Source organism: Leucopleurus acutus (assembly GCF_964270905.1).
Source record: "Leucopleurus acutus genome assembly, chromosome: 1".
Taxonomy (NCBI): Eukaryota; Metazoa; Chordata; class Mammalia; order Artiodactyla; family Delphinidae; genus Leucopleurus; species Leucopleurus acutus.
This window is the reverse complement of record NC_139142.1, coordinates 139,180,933-139,195,542: the sequence shown is the minus strand read 5'-3', so window position 1 is coordinate 139,195,542 and position 14,610 is coordinate 139,180,933. Positions and strand designations below refer to the sequence as shown.

Genomic DNA, 14,610 nt, shown 5'->3' with positions numbered 1-14,610 from the left:
ATAAAGTTGTTATTATCCCTTAATGATGGTTTTGCTAGGTTCTCTTTGCTGCTTTTGTTTTGAATATGTATTAGTCTTGTATAATTTTTCTACCATGAGTTTGTGTTATATAATTAAAAAAAACTCTTATTTTTTGTTTATATGGGTGAGGTAAGGGCTATTAAATGGTTTATAAAGTGTTTAAAATATTCCTTTAATCTAAAATGCATCACCGATCATTTTAATGCATTATTGATTTACTTGAGAAATCCTTTTCATATCAGCAAGGTAAATTTAGGCCATCACTTAATCTGAATCTTCAAAATTCTGGATTACTGTAGTCTGAATTTAAGAAAATGTATTCAGTAGAAATAAAAGGTGTATTATTTTGGAATCTTGGTTGTCACATTAATAAGAACATCTTAGAGTATAAAAGAAGAAATTCATTATGAATAATATATTTATTTAATAGGATTCAGACTTAGAACTGAGTTAATGGTATCGGCTTTCTCTTGCATCCATTTTGTAGAACTGGTAAAAAGTATAAAACCAAGGTAACCCTTCTATGGAATGATTATTAAATAATCTGTACCCTTTTTTTTGCCAGCATGGTATAGAAAAAAATTGAAGTTTAGAATTAGATAGTCTTGAATTTGAATTTTTACTGTGTCACTTGGTAGCTATTTAACGTTGGCAAGTCAGTAAACTTCTCTAAGTTTCTCTTTATACGGAAAATGAAGATGGTAACAGCAGCCTTTTTTGCTTATAGTTGAGGACTACGTGAAGTGTATATGAAGTGCTTATTATTAATAATAAATGTTAATTTATCAGGTTTGCAACCTTATTTTTGCCACAACCTCACTTGCAACAACTAAACTGAACTCATTTATCCTTTTAGTAATCTGTATTTACTCATACCCCTACCTGCTACAGAAACATAGATCCTTCACTAACTGCACTAGTCTATAACCACAGGCATCTTGCACTATATTCAGCTACCAAAATAATAGCTACGCATCACAGAATCCCTCCCCTTTTTACCTTTTGCTTCATTTGATTTCTGTATTAATCAACTTTGCTACAGCGACAAATAACCCCCAAATTTTGGTGGCTTATAACCACATTACATTACACATAGACTCTGGGCTGCCTGTGCAGAGGGGCTCTACTCCACATGTTTTCATTCTAAGACCCAGACTGAAGGAGCAGCCTCTGCCTGGACCTGCCATTTACGTGGTACTGAGAACTCAGAGGGCCGGCTGAAACTTGTGGTACCTCTTAAAGCTTTTGTTCAGGTGTGGAGTGCTTCATGACTGCCAAAGCATGTCACATGGCTAGGCTCAAAGTTAGCGAGGCACAGGGACAAATATTGTTCCCATTGGAGGTATAGGCAACTTATAAATTAATGGGCAGGGCTGTATAGCCTCTTTCAAGGATGGGCATGGTAAAGAGTGAACAATAATATAATCTACCACAATCTGTCCTCTTGATTACAAATATTAACTTTCTTCCCTTCTGCATACTAGATTTATTTATCCCTTCCTCAAGAAAAATACCCCAAGAATTTCTTTCAGTCATTAGAGTTTCTACATCATTTCTGTATGTAGATTTTCTTGACTCAGAGACCAGTTATCTTCCATCCTCCATCTCTCCAACATACAATGTTGGAGCAGGGATAGGCTATCCACAGTAAACCCTCCTGTTAAGAAAGGGGAAGAATAGAGGCACATAGCAATCACACTACAATTGTCCTTGGCAATTGTAAGAATATTCTTGGGTAAATAGAGTGAGGCCTCCTTTTCTTGGCACTAGGGGATGTTCCTTGATTAGGCCCTGGTTTTGGTCCTGTGTGAGGCGCTCTAGTCCGCTGTTTTCCGTGGCCATGGGCTATGCCCTCCGTGAGGTATTTCCTTTGATATACCATGTTCATCCGTATTGGAACAGAGTATTGGAGGGTGTACCCTTCTTAGCTGGGGAATGAGGTAAGTGCTGAGCAGCTTTCCTGGCCTGCTTGTCTACAGAAATTTGGGCACCCAAAGATGGTCTAGAAGAGTAACAGACCCTTAGCTCAGTCTGTGGATTGTTTGGGAAGTTGTCTTTTGTCTTCTTATCTATTTGATTTTAGTCAGATCCACGTGCCATGCGCTAGCTATAGCCTCAATTCTTTGAGATGTGCATTTTTCTCTAGACATCAATACAATTACCTTGAACTGATCAGGCTTCTGTGGGACCACATCCTTAGTCTCTTCCTGTGGGGAATTTCCCTCCAAGCCATTTTGTTCCACTGAAAGGGTTTACTGGGTGAAAGGAAAACATTTGTTTCCTTTACTCACAACTCACTGAATACTTTTGCACTCCCAAGTATGTGTGGGTTTTTCCACACCAAGCAATTCTCCAATTCTCTGTGGGCACCGACTGGGTGTCCTATAAGGTAACTCAATTCTGCCACTACCCAGAATTAACTCAGACCTTACAGGTTAAGGGCTCAGTCCTGCAAGACTGCCCCTCTCCCACTTTAGATGCCAATCACGAGTCCAATCATTTCACCAAGCTGTCTAATATTTTATACCTAACAGTTTTATTTACCACGACACTATGTGGTTTGCCATTACAGTTTCCTTGCTGTCTGCCACCTGGCCTCAACGCCTGGACTCCTGTTTGACCAAACAACTGGCCTCAACGCCTACATCACATACTTTTATTATTTTTGGTGGTGGTGGTGATGAAAGTAGCACCCTGCTTCTACAGTGTTCAGCTTTGTTGTAGTAATTACCTCCGCATTTCAGTGGTTTCTCAAAATAACAAACTTATATTTCCTACTGACTTTATGTTGTAGACTGTGAGTCAGCTCTGTAGAAATAGCCTGTGACTCCCCTCCAGAACCAAGGCTGAAGGAACAACCCTTATATGAAATCTCTTGACAAAGTACTGAAGCAAGAAGGCTGGCCCAAATTTGTGTTGCTGCTTCAAGTTTTTGCTTAGATGTGATGTACATCACATCTGTTCATATTCTGTTGGCCAAAACATATGACATGGGCAGTCCCCAAATCAATAACCCAGGGACGTCTATTCTTTCCCTATGAGATATGCACAAGTCACACATCTACATGTGGATGTATATATATAATCATCTTGCAAGGAAGTAGGGGATTGAATAATCTCAAATAATAATACTGTCTACCACAACTTTCTCACATAGTTTTGGATAATGCACAAAAATCAGAGTATATCCTTTTTAAAATTTAAGGTCATATTACCTTAATATATTGTATCAATCAGGGTTCTCCAGAGAAATAGAACTAATAGGAGATATCTATATATTTGTATCTCATAGATATCTATATCTAAGAGAGAGATTGATTTACTTTAAGGAATTGGCTTACATGGGTATGGGGCTGAAAAATCTGAAATGTGTAAGGCAGGCCGGCAGGCTAGGAACTCAGGCAGGATTTCTGTGTTACAGTCATGAGGCAGGATTGCTTCTTCTCTGGGAATTTTTAGATTTTGCTCTTCAAGTAATTGGATGAGGCCTACCCCAAATTATCAAGGGTTATCTCCTTTACTTCAGGTCTGCTGATTTCAGATGTTAATCACATCTACAAAATACCTTCATAGCAACACCTAGCCTCCTGTTTGACCAAACAACTGGTCATCATAGCAGAGCCAAGTTGTTATATAAAATTTACCCTCATATATACATAATGCTATTTTGCAGAGAGTAGAGTATGAATACAGAGAGTACTTTCTAATAGGTCTCGTGGTAAGGCAGCAAACAAATTAGCTTGATCACAACTAATAAACTAGATGTATTTTGGCTGAAGATATTTGAGCATCTAAAACAGGGGTTGGCAAACTGTGGCCCACTGCCTGTTTTTTTATATATATATATAAATAAAGCTTTATTGTAACACAGCAATGCTTTTTGTGTGTGTATGTGTGTGTGTATTATCTGTGGCTGTTTTCATTCTACAGTGGCAGAGTTGAATAGTTACAACAGAGACTGCATGGCTTGCAAGTCCTAAAATACTTACCATCTAGCCCTTTACAGAAAATGTTTGCCAACCCTTAAAGAATACATAGAAATGGTGCTTGCAGTCCTTGCTCTGTTACGGTCCACTCCTAGTTCAGTATTTCCATTCAAGTAGGAATGTATACTTATTAAACATTACAGTAGCAATGTTTTATTGTTGAAAGCCACATATTTTATTAGATTCATAAAATTTAATAATTTCTTAATTGTTTCATTGCACAGACATTCAGAATTTTTAGATCACATGCTGAGTTCAGTTTTTATGGATAAAATATATACGAATGCTGTTAGTTTTTAAATGAATACTTGCGTATCTTTGGGAATGAAGAGAAAGTATTTTTTCTATAAAATTTGATCAACTTCATTTATTACAATTGCAGAATTCATTGTATGTGTCTATTTTCCTTCTTTTAAGATGGTTAAAAAGGTATTTCTGTACCCAGCTCATCACCTTTTTTTTAGATCATGGGTTAAAAAAAAGTAAACTATTATTTTTTAATTTGATTGCTCTTGTATCTGTAAAATTGAGTTAAAGTACAAGATGTATTTGTTTCCCAACCAAATAGTAAATTGCAGCTTTTGTTAGTAGAGACAGTCTAGGCCCTGGATTCAGACAGTCCTAGGTTTAAATGTAGTGTTTTAAAACAACAGCTATTTTACTTGTTGCTGACTTCATAGGTCAGCAATTTGGGCTGGGCTCTGCTGCATGGTTGTTCCACTGGTCTTGTCTGGGGTCACTCATGTGGTTGCCAAGTCATCTGGTAGCGCCTATAGTGCTGGGTGGTCTAAGTTGGCCACGCTGATGTGTCTGGCACTTTATGCTAGATTGCATGACTGGGTGGCTGGGCTCTTTCTCCCTTAAGCTCTTTCATGCTCTGGGTCACTAACTTGTTTACGCTGTGTCAGCAGCATCCCAGGAGGGGAAGCTATAAGGTCTCTTGAGACTTAGATTCAAAGTTCTACAGGGTCACTTCTGCCACATTCTATTTGTCAAAATAAGTTACAAGTCCAGCCCAGATTTACGGGACGAGGAGATAAATGCCATCTTTTGATGGGAATCATGGCAAAGTCATGTAGCAAAGGGTGGGCTTACAGGAGTGAAAGGAATTAATAGTAGCTGCACAGTCCAACACTGTAAATTCCTTAGTTTCTTTATGCCCCATTTGGAAAGTAGAAATAACAATATGACTTAGAGAGTTCTTCTTATAGTGTAACAAGTATTTCTTAAAGAAGTTTGAAACTGAATCTTTCTTTTAAATGCTGTTTTTTCTTGTTATATACCTAAATATCATGAGAGTATTCATTCTTTCTCATTATTAACTTGGTCATGTATTTTTAATATGGGAGAACTATATTAAGACTCACTGGAAGGAAATCCTGCTTAAAAAGCTGTGTGGGAAGAGTTATGCATATGTGTAGAACTATTATTCATTTCATAATTTAAAAAAAGCAGTTAACTTCTAATGTGTTTACAAAAACATATATTTTCTTATAACCCTCTGTTTGTATGTATCTTTATATTTCCCACTTTTAATTTTAAAAATACTGGCTAGTAGGGTAAGATTTATTATTAGTTCAATTCTTGAAGGGTCTTTTGAGTTCTAGCAAACATATTTTTGTTTGGCTAATGTTTCTTTGCAAAGCCAAGAAAAAATAGAAAGCCAAAGATACAAAAATATCTCTTATTTTTCACTGTGGTCAAACCCCATCAGAGGCTCTTTTTTAAGTGTATCTGTTTTGCTTTTTACTTTATCAAGAATAAACATAGAATGCTTCCTCCTGTTTTGAGATATATATATATATCAAACATTAGCCAAAATGTTTGTTAAAACTCGTCAGAGGAATTACTCTGTTCATTGGTGTATGTAAGGTGGGGTAGGAGGCATAATGGACCCTTCTCTGTTTTTACCTTTATATTGAAAAAGTTTCACTCATGACATTTAGGCATTTAAAGAATTCTAATTTGAATACATTTTTTTCTAAAATTTTCTAAGGAAAAAGTTTATATTTAATTTCTCCCAGATAACCAATTGCTTAACATTTTAAAGGGAATCTTAAACAAAATCTTATCTATCCAGCCTGAGAGCTTTATTCTTGTATGATGTACATTTATAATTTTTTGTGTTTAAGATCTATATATATATTTACTTTAGAATTTAATGCTTCTTCTGGTGAGGAAGGGTGAAATAAGTAATATTATGAAACAAATGGCTTATTAAAATTGGAGAGGCAATTTCCTGTCTATTTTAAATAACCTCTTTTGGGTCCCTAGACAGTTCTAATAAAGGAGCAAATACCTGCAATAGTTAGGGGTAGACAGTCTGGTATTTATACAACAGACTAGAATAGAATCAAACCGGGTGGTTAGGAAATCTTATCAAAGCAGTGCTGAGTCTTTTTGACTCCAGTTGTTTAAAGTTTTTTTAGATTTCATAGCACCTTCAGTCCTTAAGATGTTAGATTTATTAAGTAATAATAATAGTTATTATTATTGTTGTCTTTTTTGTGCTTGACATTTTTATGTAGAGAAATCCAGTGAAGCAGGATTAAGCCTGTTAACATCTTAATCAGAAAAATGATTGATGGGGTATAATTTTCCCTTTCCTCTATTTGTTCCATTGAGTCCTGACTATATAGTACTTTCAGATCACACAGTGGAAGGCTTGAGAGGATAAGATGGGGCCTAATTAAATAAGGATAAGGAAAAATCAGAAAGGGAAGAGAGTCTGGGGTCTGGCAAGAAGACAGTGGATGCGCAGCTTTTGTCTCCCTGGTTTATTTTAACATTCTTTTTTTTTCCTTTTTCTATTATGTAAGCTCTAATTTGCTGTTATATAAGAAAGAAGAGTAAATAATCTTTGGACTAAATGGAATGAGGGAAATATTTCTGTCACCAATCCAGTGAACTGTAGAACAGCTTTTAATTGTGCAGCCTAATCTTCAAGGAATGTTTATGCTTCATGAGCTTTGCTTTCTGTTGTTTGCTCCATTTTCAGTTGTGGCAGAGCTCGTCTTGGGTTTAGTAACAGGAATGGTGATAATTGTAGGATACCGTGGAAGTCTGTTGTACTTTGTTTCAATTAGATATTTAGGGGTTTGCCTAAATGTATGTGTTGTTTAGCTTTTATTTAGGATTTTTTTCCCCTGGGAGAAGACTTTATTTAGTTGCCTCTATGTTCTTTTTCTTGAAGAGCCTTATCTTGAGGATGTGATTGTGAAATTCTGTTTTTTGGGGTGCTATTTCTCTTTTATGGTGGTTTTTTTAGTGTAGTTCATTGCAAAGTTTGTTTAGGTTTCCAGGTCTGAGGTGGGTGAGGTACATTATGATATTTATTATGTTAAGATAATTGATTAATCTTATAAACATTTCAAGGCAAGTTAAGACTTAGCTGTATATTGTTCAATATAAATGCTTGGAAGTGAAAAAAAGTAGCACTTTAGGATGAATTATTTTTTTAGACTTGATTCTAAAGTGGCCAAAAGAACCTTATGAAGAAGAGTTGCTTTAGTTCCTGAATAAGTCCCTTTTGAAAAATTTTGATGACAAAACTGGGGAAACTCACATTTTAGATCTGGTAGTGCCTGCCCCCCTCCCCCTCCTCATCCCGTGATCCCTCTTACTCATTATTAGTCAGCTAAACTGGCCTTCTTTCAACCATGCCAAACTCACTTCATTGCTTGTTCTCTTCTGAAATGTAAATTCTCTCAGGCTGGTTCTTCCTTTTCACTCAGATACCATCTTCAATATCACCTTCTCAGAAGTTTCTGGGTTACCCAACCCAATAATCTGTCCCCAGCATTCCATCGCATCTCCTTCCCAATTCTCACCTGATAGTTTTTTTTTTTTTTCCCTTAGTTGTTTAACCCTATTTTGTTCCTTTAGAACAAATTCTAATTCCATTAGAAGAGAGACTTTGATATGTTTATGGCCTTGATGGTGGTGGTGGTTTCACTGGAATAGACTTATTCTCAAATTCATGGAGTTGTATACATTAAATGTGTACTGCTTTTTACATGTCAATGATACTTTAATAAAGTAGTTTAAAAAAGGAGAGAGACTTTGGCTGTCTTACTCACTTCTATATCCCTAGTGCCATGCATGACATGTAGTAGGTGCTTCATTAAAGTTTGCATATGCAAATGTGGAAATTTTTGTCCCTTTTTTTTTTTTTTGCTGTAAAGGACAGCTAAGTTTATGATGTTTAAATTTTTTAAAGATACTTGCATTTTTACATCAAAGATTTATTTTCAGATGATTTGAGAAATGGAAATAGCTTAATTAGTGGAAAGGACTAGACAACAAGTCATAACAATAGGATTCTCTAATCATTCTGCAACTAACAGCAATTGCCTTATACAAAATCCCGTAATCTCCTAGTGACTCAATTTCTGCACATATAATATGAGAAACACCGTTAGCATTTCATATGATGGGGCTGAGGGAGGTAGTAGGGGTAACACCATTCAGGGATTTGTAGACATCATAAAGGAATTTGTCTGTCTCCTACAAGAACAGAAAACTACTGAAGGATTTTAAGCGAGGTGGGAGAGGGTATTTGGAAGGGAGTGGTGTAGTGGTGGTGGTATGATTAGGTTTTCATTTTGAAAATCACTCTGGCTACAGTGTGGAGAATCCAAGGGAAGGGGCTGGAATGAATATAGACAGACTGTTTAGGAGATTAATGCAGTCATCCTGGTAAGGAATGGTGCTAACTTGAAGTAGGGTAATGTCGATGGACCTGGAGATGAGCTGGTGGATTTGAGTAATAATGGGGAGGTAAAGTCACTGGGATTTGGTGAGTCAGGTGTCAAGACTCATTTCTAGGTTTCTGTCTTGTACAACTAGATGGATCATGGTATCATTTACTGTGTTAGTGAAACTTGGAATAGGATCAGATTTCAGGAGGAAGAACATGTTTATAGTTTGGGACATGGAGACACTTTTAAGACACTGAAGAAGAATTGTCAAGAAGATATTTGAATACATGGGCCTGGAGATAGAGAAGTCTGGGTTGCAAATGTGTATGGGAGTCATATGTGAATAGATTTTTAAATTGATATATCATGAATATGAAGTGCTTCATAAACCGTAAAGGGCTACATTTGTGTTTAGATTCCTAATTTGTGGTGCTATTTCAAACCTGGTGATTTCTCTACTCATCTTTTATTTTTATATTATTTTTGATTTTTAGAATAACAAAAAATATTTTGCTAAAACATAAGATTTACAGAAGTTTCCAGACAAGACATACAAAATGGTTACAAGCTTTTTCTTGAAGGGAGGATTCTACACTTGACAGCAAAGTCACAGTGTTATTAGTGAGGGTTGTGATGTTTGTTCAATGTTCCCATTTTGGTTCAAACAATCAAGCTTGTCCATCTACAGCATCTAAATAAAGTTAGACTTGGCTAGAGAGCATATTCTAAAGAACTGGCTAGCTGCTTTTAACCACTGCAATTAGATCACCATAAAAAGGGGGAAAGGAGCCCATAAAATTAAAATAAAACTAACTTCCCCCTCACCAAAAAAAATAAAGAGAAACACCTATCCCCCTGCAGCTAACCCTGACAACTACCTTCATTCACAGTGCTTTCTACTTAAACCATGATGGGGGAAATGCGTAAAAGCAGAAAGGGGCCATTGCTTTTAAATGTTTCGCAACAATCCAGATGATACTTCTAGCCTCTGCTCATGCTTTACAACAGTGAATCAGGACAAGACATATTTGCTGATGGGCATTTAATCATCAAAGGACTGAAGATGTCTGGGCTTTTATTCTGTAATGTTTCTAAAACTGTGTCCATTGAATGCAAACAAAAAAGGAAGAAGTCTTGGCAGAACTGGAGAAGTGATGCACATTTGACGATCGGATTGATGTTAATATTATTCATGGCATATAGCCTAGTCCATGCTCTAGCTGCTTCTATGGCGTGGGCTTCATTGGTCTTCCACTGCTTCGCTACATTATTTGCTAATGGACCATCTGGATTGGGAGCACTTCACAAAGCCTGGATCTGTGCAGATCTACAGTGCTGGGGACCACTGATCTTTCAAAATATCTAAACATATTCTTCCCAAATTGTCTACATTAGGATGATCAATTTTGGTCATGAAACATACTTTAGAGGCTGCCATTGGGTATTCTTCTGGAAGGAATAGTTCAAGTTTAAAAGCCCCTTCCTCAAAAGGGGAATCCTGAGGCTCAGCAATGACCACATGAAAATAACGGGTGTTGGGGCTTCCCTGGTGGCGCAGTGGTTGAGAGTCTGCCTGCCGATGCAGGGGACACGGGTTCTTGCCCCGGCCCGGGAAGATCCCACATGCCACGGAGCGGCTGGGCCCGTGAGCCATGGCCGCTGAGCCTGCGCGTCCAGAGCCTGTGCTCCGCAACGGGAGGGGCCGCAGCAGTGAGAGGCCCGCATACCGCAAAAAACAACAACAACAACAACAACAACAACAAAAAACCAACAAAAAGAAACAATGTAAACAGAACAGAATAAAATAAAATAAAAAAATAACGGGTGTTGCTCTCATCTGGTTCTGCTTTAATGCCGGGAACTGGTTCTGACAGCAAACGCTGGGTTTCCTTGATAATCCTGAGGCGTAGCCCAGCCATCTTGTCAGATCCAAAGTTCAGCCTCTGGTCTCGTCTCCCTACTCATCTTTTAGTAGATAGTTTAGTCATTTTTTTCTACAAATTTTTTTCTGATTTCCCTCTTTTGAACTACTTCTATAGCTTACATGTAATTAATGTGGTATTATAGCAGTGTATTATGATTATGTGCATGTTTACATATATATCTGTGTCTTTTTCATATTGTGAGATCAGTTAAAGAAAGTAACTGGGTTTTATTCCTGTGAATTGCCTGAGGCCAGGTCTCATGTATGTTTTGTTCCCTATGGTATATCCAGCACCTAACGTGTGGTGTAGCACATACCAAATGGTCATGTATATTTGAATGTTGAGTCAAGTATTCATATCCCTTTACACATAGATGCTCAGTAAATTTTTACTGAACAAATATCCCATCTTTTGGCAGTTATTCAGTACTTATTTTATAAACATTATATAAAAGACAAAGCTCTTTTGCTGCTTCTCCTTATCTATATTAGGGGTTTTTGATCTTGGGGCTTATGGACTCCATATTTGTAGAGAGGAGGTCAATGAAATAATCTGAAAATAAATGTAAATTTTTCTGATTCTGTGCTTATGTATAATTTTTAAAAGAAGGTCCATTGCTTTCATCAGATCTTAATGGGGTCTATGACACCAAAATGATGAAGATCTGTGAATTAGATACTTTTCTTTAGCATGACTTTTCTTGGTTTTAAGCAGTTTACTATGAAAGTTTTGTGGTAATCCTGTATATTTCTCTTTTGGATAATGTATCCAAAATTGCCTTGAGTCTAAAACTGGTCTTCAAATCATATTAGCTGTGGTCTGTTGAGTCCATCCCTTAAATATGTAAGTACTTTATATGAATTTGCGTATATTTTAAAGTCTACTTGTTTATTTGCATCTATTAAGTTCTTCTCAGGAGACCTTCTATCCTAAATATTGCATAAATGAAACAACGTTGGACTTATTTATTTTTAAAAAATTTTGATTAAACCTTTTAACAGAGAAGAAATTTGAGCTTAATATACAAAATTTTTAGTAATTTTTTTCTGCATGGTGGAATTATAGGTCATTTATGTTTTTATATGTAAAATTAAACATATTATAGATTTTCTACATTGAAGACGAATCACTTTAAAAGTTTTTAAAATATCATTTAATTTCTGAAAAAGTTACAAATTTGCAGTTGATGCTAATATGAGGGAATCACTGTCAGAACTTTTAAGTGATTTCCTTTATGGTAATCTAGAGTTTAAAGCTATCATCCATTTAGCTCTACCTAGTGAAATAACTGCTTTGTGTTAGAATGTTGTGTTTATTCTCTAGAAATAGCTGTATTTTGACTTTTACCATAAATGTGTTGGCTTGCTGCATTCTGAGTTTGATGAATATCTTCTTTTCAAACCAGTGCAGTACTGAAGTATAGAAATATATTTATTATAATATGTGGTAAACATTAATGCTTTTTTAAAAAACTTACTGCTTCTTTTTAGAATGCTTTCATTCGATGGCACAGGGCTCATCTTGTAAGTATATGGCTGTGAATGACAATAGCGTCATTTTAATCCAGAGAAGACTGAGTGGAAAGGATATATACTGCACTTCCTGCCATATTAATGAATTAGTGAAGGGTCTTGGTAATAAGCATGTAATATAGTTTAAAAGTTTATACATCAGATTTATTGGACCATGTATCAAAAGTGCATGAAATATACAGAAGCTGAGAGAATAGTTTAGTATAATGAACCCCAATGAGCCTGTAACTCAGCTTTAACAGTTATTAACCTATGGCCAATCTTGTTTCATGTATATCCTCACCCTCTTAATTTTGTTTTTAAAAAGTTTATTAATTGATATGAATCATGCTAATGATATTGTGAGAGACTGCATTTCTTTTGTTTTATTTTTACTTTTAATTGTGGTAAAGAAACACAGTTTACCATCTTAACCATTTTTAAGTGAATCTTTCAGTAGTGTTAAGTATATGCACATTGTTGTGTAAATTATCACCAGAAGGTTTTCATCTTGCAAATCTGAAATGCTGTATCCATTAAACAACAACTCCCCGTTTTCCTCTTTCCCCAGACCATGGTAACCACCATTCTACATTTTGCTTCTATGAATTTGACTACTTTGGATACCTCATATAAGTGGAATCATACAGTGTTTATCTTTGGGGGGCTGGGATTTATTTCACTTAGCATAATGTCCTAAAGATTCATCTATGGTGTAGCATGTGACAGAATTTCCTTCCTTTTTATGCCTGATTCATATTCCATTGCATGTATATACCGCATTTTGTTTATCCATTCATCTATCAATGGATATTTGGGTTGCTTCCACCTCTTGGCTATTGTGAATTATGCTGCAGTGAACATGGGTGTGCAAATACCTCTTTGAGGCCCTACTTTCAATTCATTCAGATATATACCCAGAAAAGGGATTGCTGGATCTTATGGTAGTTCTATTTTTAATTTTTTGAGGAGCCTCCGTCTTGTTTTCCATAGTGGTTGCACCATTTTTCATTCCCACCAACAGTGCCCAAGGGTTCCAGTTTCTCCACATCCTTGTCAACACTTACTATTTCTATTTTTTTGATAGTAGCCATCCTAATGGGTGTGAAGTGATATCTCATTATGATTTTGATTTGCATTTCTCTAATTTAATGATGCTGAGCATCTTTTTATATGCTTGTTGGTCATTTGTATATCATCTTTGGAGAAATGTCCGTTCAAGTCCTTTGCGCATTTTTAATTGGGTTATTTGTTTCTTTATAATTGAGTTACAGTTCTTTACATATTCTGCATATTAAACCTTCATCAGATATATGATTTGGAAATGTTTTCTCCCATTCTTTAGGTTGCCTTTTCACTCTGTTGTTTGTGTCCTTTGATGTACAGAAGTTTTTAAGTTTGATGTAGTCCCATTTGTCTATTTTTGCTTTTGTTGCCTGTGCTTTTGGTGTCATATCTAAGGAATCGTTAAATCCAAAGTCATGAAGCTTTTCCCCTATATTTTCTTCTAGGAGTTTTATATTTAGATGTTAAATTTAGGTCTTTAAATTTAGCCTTTAATCATTTTGAATTAATTTTTCTATATGGTGTAAGATAAGGGCCCAACTTCATTCTTTTGCATGTGGATATCCAGTTTCCTCAACACCATTTGTTGAAGAGACTGTCCTTTCCCCATTGAGTGGTCTTCGCACCCTTGTCAAAGATCATTTGACCACATATGTGAGGGTTTATTTCTAGGTTCTTTATTCTATTTCATTGATCTAAGTATCAGTCTCTATGCCAGTACCATACTGTTTTTTTGTTTTGTTTTTTTTTGTTTTTTTTGAGGTACGCGGGCCTTTCACTGTTGTGGTCTCTCCCGTTGCGGAGCACAGGCTCCGGATGAACAGGCTCAGCAGCCATGGCTCACGGGCCTAGCTGCTCCGCGGCACGTGGGATCTTCCCGGACTGGGGCACGAACCTGTGTCCCCTGTATTGGCAGGTAGACTCTCAACCACTGCGCCACCAGGGAAGCCCCCCCCATACTGTTTTGATTACTGTAGCTTTGTAATATATTTTGAAATCAGGAAGTGTGAGACCTCCAAATTTGTTTTTCTTTTTCAAGATTATTTGGCTATTTGGTTTCCCCTGAAAGGCAGTATGAATTTTAGGCTGGATTTTTCTATTTCTGAAAAAAATGCCTTTGGAATTTTGATAGAGATTGTGTTGAATCTGTGGATTGCTTCGAGTAGTATTGACATTTAACAATAGTAAGTCTTCCAAGCTGAACACAAACTGTCTTTCTATTATTTGTGTCTTCTCTAATTTCTTTCAGTAATGTTTTGTAGTTTTTGGTATACAGGTCTTTCACTTCCTTGGTTAGGTTTATTCCTAGTTATTGTATTATTATTATTTTTTCAAGTTAGTGTTTCTGTTTCGTTTTTAACATCTTTATTGGAGTATAATTGCTTTACAATGTTGTGTTAGT

At 36.2% G+C, this 14,610-nt stretch overlaps 2 protein-coding genes across 2 annotated transcripts in view; one reads left to right on the top strand and one right to left on the bottom strand.

The window, feature by feature from the left end:
- Positions 1–14,610, top strand: part of UACA (uveal autoantigen with coiled-coil domains and ankyrin repeats) — an 85,489-nt gene that overhangs the window by 24,693 nt on the left and 46,186 nt on the right. The window lies entirely within an intron of this gene.
- Positions 9,707–12,003, bottom strand: LOC309960485 (ubiquitin-conjugating enzyme E2 N-like; the record flags this gene model as incomplete). The annotated part of the gene is given in 4 exon segments (XM_082837307.1): positions 9,707–10,009; positions 10,013–10,037; positions 10,039–10,253; positions 11,980–12,003. Coding segments are annotated over 4 exon segments (567 nt in total).